Raw genomic sequence first — 4,729 nt, forward strand, 5'->3', positions numbered from 1 at the left:
ATATTCATAAAATATTATTTAAAAATTTTATGATTAACTAAACTTGACCAAATAGTGATAATTTTTTAGTCATTTAAATATTTTATATCATACTCCTATTTTAGACTTCCTCACTATTGCTAGTTCTTACAATAATAATTGATTTAAGAAAGGTGCTTCGAAAGGCTCCTAATTCCATCCTATTTTGACAAAAAAATTATAAATAGTTTTAATTATTGAATATTTATTTATTTAAAACAAGGACAACGAATATATGATCTTATGAAATAGTCAACTAGTCAAGCTTATTGCTAAAACGTTCTTAGTATTTCCCTGCTGCCGATTGTTCATCAAAGCTTTGACGAACTCTCCGATCCAGAAAGGCGTTCGAGAAGATCAAGGTTGTGAATCCTGTCGTGGAAATGGATGGTGAGCTTCGATCAGATCTCATTTACTGTCATCTTTCAAGCTGATCATGATTTCGCCAAATTGTAGTTCCAAAATCCGTTGAACAATATTGTGTTCTTCCCCTTTGGAACGTGATCCTGAGGATCACGTGCGACTGAAATCGTTAGATTTTGCGATTTCTTCCGACGGCTTACGCGGAGGAAATTGCTAATTGCGTTTAGTTTTTATTCATTTAATCGGGAAAGTAGTTTTTTTGCTGTCTGAGACATCGAATTATGGAATGTATTTTTTATTTTTTAGTTGTGCTTCGGTTACCGTGTTTATGCTCAATTTTTATGATCTTACTTTTGTCGGCACTCCCGATCCCTCATTTTGATTCAGGGGATGAGATGACTCGTATTTTGTGGAATTCAATCAAGGCTAAGGTGATAGGTTGAGCGATTCTGATTTATCCGATATTAATCTCTTCTCATCTTCTTGTTGCGATAAAATTCCCGTATCTTGATCAATGTGCAGCTTATTCTACCTTTCTTGGATTTGGACATAAAGTATTTCGACCTAGGGCTTCCAAACCGCGACGCAACCAATGATAAAGTGACGATCGAGAGCGCAGAGGCCACACTCAAGTAAGATTCATCCAATTTTAACAAGTCATCATCCTAGTTTTTTTAACGAGGTACTTTAAAATGCTAGTTTTCTCTGTGAATTCTTCAGTACAGAGTCTAATAAGCTTTGTTTTAATCCCAATCACTTCTTCTTCTTCATCCATGACATTAGGGGATCTTCACGGAGCGTATTACCATCTTAATACTGTTGATTATCTATATTCCTTAATGTCTTATAATCAGCTTATTCTTGGGACTGATAAATTAAATTGAACGTTTTAGGTACAATGTGGCAATCAAGTGTGCCACCATAACCCCAGGTCTCGTTCATGTAGAGAACATACTTTCCTCAGCCTAAAAATATTCCTGATTAATTTGATTCCAATTCCATGTCCAATTCAATTGACCAATTCAATGCTATCTTCTCGCAGACGAGGCTCGTGTCAATGAGTTCAACTTGAAATCCATGTGGAGAAGTCCTAATGGAACCATTAGGAACATTTTAAATGGTCGGTAATATGGTTTTTAACTATGATAAACATGCTAATTGACACCAAGCCTTGTAAAATAATAATAATCATAATAGTAATAATTATTCGCTGTTTGCTAATTGAAACTAGTTTTTTCAGGCACTGTTTTCAGAGAACCTATTATCTGCAGGAATATTCCTCGGCTTGTTCCTGGTACAGAAAGTTGGAAAGCAGTCTGCGTTTATTTCTCTTAAGGTTGCCATTTTTCTTCTGTGACTTTTTTTTTTTTCAGCATGGACAAAACCCATTTGCATTGGACGGCATGCTTTTGGCGATCAATACAGAGCCGTTGATGCGTTGATCAACGGCCCAGGAAAACTGAAGTTGGTCTTTGGTGAGGAGCCCAACCTTTTAATGTTCATCCCCTTATTATAATTAATTTGCAAACTTTTCCACTGTTTTTTAGAGGGAGAAAAGGAGAACATGGAATTAGATGTCTTTAACTACACCGGCTCAGGGGGGGTTGCACTCTCAATGTATAACACCGATGAAGTATATAAATCTTAGCTTGGTATTTGACTTTTAGTAGTTATTTTATCCATGCCTAAGATCTTGGCCTATGATGGCATGTGCTTTCAGTCAATCCGTGCTTTTGCTGAAGCATCCATGAGCATGGCTTACCAGAAAAGATGGCCTCTTTACCTGAGCACGAAAAACACAATTTTGAAAAAATATGATGGAAGGTCAGTCGCTCAGCAATTTTTCAATTGTCCTAACATTGTAAATTCCCAAAAATATTCCTTTATTCATATTGAAATTTTATGTTTTAGGTTCAAGGATATATTCCATGTTGTTTATGAATCTAGTTGGAGATCAAGGTTCGAGGACTCAGGCATCTGGTATACTTTTTTGTAAAAACACATAAAGTTGACTGGTCAAACCTTTAGCGAGTTACTGATGAATGTCTATCTAGGTATGAACATCGGCTAATTGATGATATGGTCGCGTATGCTGTGAAGAGTGATGGGGGCTATGTTTGGGCCTGTAAGAATTATGATGGGGATGTTCAAAGTGATTTTCTTGCCCAAGGTGGGTTGGGCACTCTTCCTTGGTCCTTAGCAGAAATTTCCTATTTCAAAAAAATATTAAATTTATATTTTGACAGGATTTGGATCTTTGGGCCTGATGACATCAGTTTTAGTGTGTCCTGATGGAAAAACAATAGAATCAGAAGCAGCACATGGTACGGTGACTCGACATTACCGGGTTCATCAGAGAGGAGGTGAAACCAGTACGAACAGCATTGCTTTGATATTTGCCTGGTCGCGTGGGCTTTCTCATAGGTGGCTATTGGCTTATGCACAAAAAATATTTTTCAATTTTTTACTACAGTTCTGATCTGAGATAGCTGATATGATCCCCAATTCCTGTTAGGGGTCTTTCTGTCATTTCAACCCACTTGTTTGGTTAATGCAGTAAGGGTAGCTCTATCATTTCAGCCCACAAGAGGGCTATTTCATAGGGGCTTTTGATTTTTTTGGTTTTTATAATTTTTACCATAAATCTTACATGGGTAGTTGATTTGATCTCGGACATTTGTAAAGGGTATTTCTGTCATTTCTGCCCATTTTAAGGTGGGGGGGGGGGATTGGTATTTTATCAATGGTCAGCTGCTGATTTAAGCTTATTTCTGAAGGGCAAAGCTAGATCGTAATACCAGGCTGCTGGATTTCACCAGCAAATTGGAGGCAGCATGTGTTGGTGCTGTGGAGTCAGGAAAGATGACCAAGGATCTTGCTTTGCTCATCCATGGATCAGAGTAAGTTTCATACATAATTTTGGTTATTAAAAAGATTACTTAATGCTCTCATCAATCATATATTTTTTTTGGGTTTTCCAGCGTCACCCGCGACAAGTACTTGAGCACTGAAGAGTTCATTGATGTTGTTGCTGAAAAATTGAAGACCTTACTCTTTGTAAGCCCAAAACTCTAAAATTGTCCTCATCAATATTCGAGAGACCAGATTGATAAACCTTTGCGGGGTAATCCTCCCTCTTTTCTTAAAAAAAACGTATACGAGATACCCGTCCCAATAGGTCTTCTTAATTTGTTTGTTTGTCTCTCTCCCTCTCACTTCCCATTATGAAACTCCGAAAGAAAATTCCAAAGCATCAGATAAAAAGGTTGTTATACCAAACATTCTGGGAAGTCTTCTCAGAAATGAGACACTTTTATACTCACCATGATCTCTCTCAATAAATGAATGTGAATGAACATGATTATTTCAATTGAGTGTGCTGATGTACCTTGTTTCATATCCCATTACTTGATCGAGGACGAATCACATTAAGAGGGAACTGTAGGATGGGTTGTTGTGGGCTTTCAAGTCTTGTAAAATTTAAAATAATGCTCATGATCAGATTGATTATGCATCTTTTGATGAAAAAAAGTGTTAGGCTCAATTCTCGCTAAGTGAATTTGTGAATGGAAATTTAACCAAGTTTTAGACAGTAGTTCAGGAGGAACACGCAGAGTAGATTAATATTTCATGACGATGGATTATACATATTGAATTTAAGGGAAATCCACAAATTAATTCATTATATTACTGTTAGAAATGTAACAAGAATATACATATAAAAAAACAAAAGAAGAGAGAGAGGGGGGGGGGGAGAGAGAGAGAGAGAGAGACGGACGGACGGATGGACGGATGGACGGATGGACGGACGGACGGACGGACGGACGGAGACATAGACAGAGAGAAGGAGAGAGACAGATAGAGGGAGAGAGACAGAGACAGAAACAGAGAGAGAGAGGGAGAGAGGCAGAGATAGAGACAGTGAGAGAGAGGGAGAGAGATAGAGAGAGAGAGCGCCTGGTCCTACAATGCATTACTGAAATGAGGAAAAAAGAGTGGAGAAAATAATATTTTATACGTAGTGCGCCATTACTAAAATGCCCTTCTATGAAAATAATACATAATTTGCGAAGCTACCTGTGGTTTCATCTAAAATTGGTTTCACAATCTTTACTTCTTATTTTCACTTATCCAAATTTCGTTCATAACTAGATGTAACAATTTAGATAAATTAGGAATTCAAATGATTATGGGGAAATATTTATTTGACTATCTAATTTTACTGAAACTAATTTTAGTAACTTATTTTCTCCGATATGACCTTTATCTTTTCATATTTAAGTATAGTAGACCTTTAGTTTCTTAATAAATATATAGTTACACATATATTAGGAGATCATGTAGAGGA

The 4,729-nt window shown here is 36.8% G+C and overlaps 1 protein-coding gene across 3 annotated transcripts; it reads left to right on the forward strand.

The window, feature by feature from the left end:
* The first annotated feature begins 274 nt into the window (after positions 1 to 274).
* Positions 275 to 3,544, forward strand: LOC144700652 (isocitrate dehydrogenase [NADP]-like). Of its 3 annotated transcripts, XM_078572101.1 has the most exons (14): positions 275 to 408; positions 769 to 812; positions 904 to 1,013; positions 1,275 to 1,312; positions 1,424 to 1,501; positions 1,622 to 1,675; positions 1,755 to 1,856; positions 1,929 to 2,014; positions 2,102 to 2,205; positions 2,293 to 2,361; positions 2,436 to 2,551; positions 2,628 to 2,805; positions 3,159 to 3,281; positions 3,363 to 3,544. In XM_078572101.1, the coding sequence occupies exons 1-14, from the start codon at positions 402 to 404 to the stop codon at positions 3,454 to 3,456; spliced, it is 1,203 nt and encodes a 400-aa protein (XP_078428227.1). In that variant the 5' UTR covers positions 275 to 401; the 3' UTR covers positions 3,457 to 3,544. The 3 variants fall into 3 exon arrangements, with proteins under 3 accessions (XP_078428227.1, XP_078428228.1, XP_078428229.1); XM_078572102.1 differs by lacking the exon at positions 769 to 812 and having other exon boundaries at positions 281 to 408; XM_078572103.1 differs by lacking the exons at positions 275 to 408; positions 769 to 812 and having other exon boundaries at positions 923 to 1,013; positions 1,275 to 1,323.
* Positions 3,545 to 4,729: the final 1,185 nt, after the last annotated feature.

The sequence above is a fragment of the Wolffia australiana genome, chromosome 3 (genome assembly GCF_029677425.1).
Source record: "Wolffia australiana isolate 7733 chromosome 3, ASM2967742v1".
Classification (NCBI taxonomy): domain Eukaryota; kingdom Viridiplantae; phylum Streptophyta; class Magnoliopsida; order Alismatales; family Araceae; genus Wolffia; species Wolffia australiana.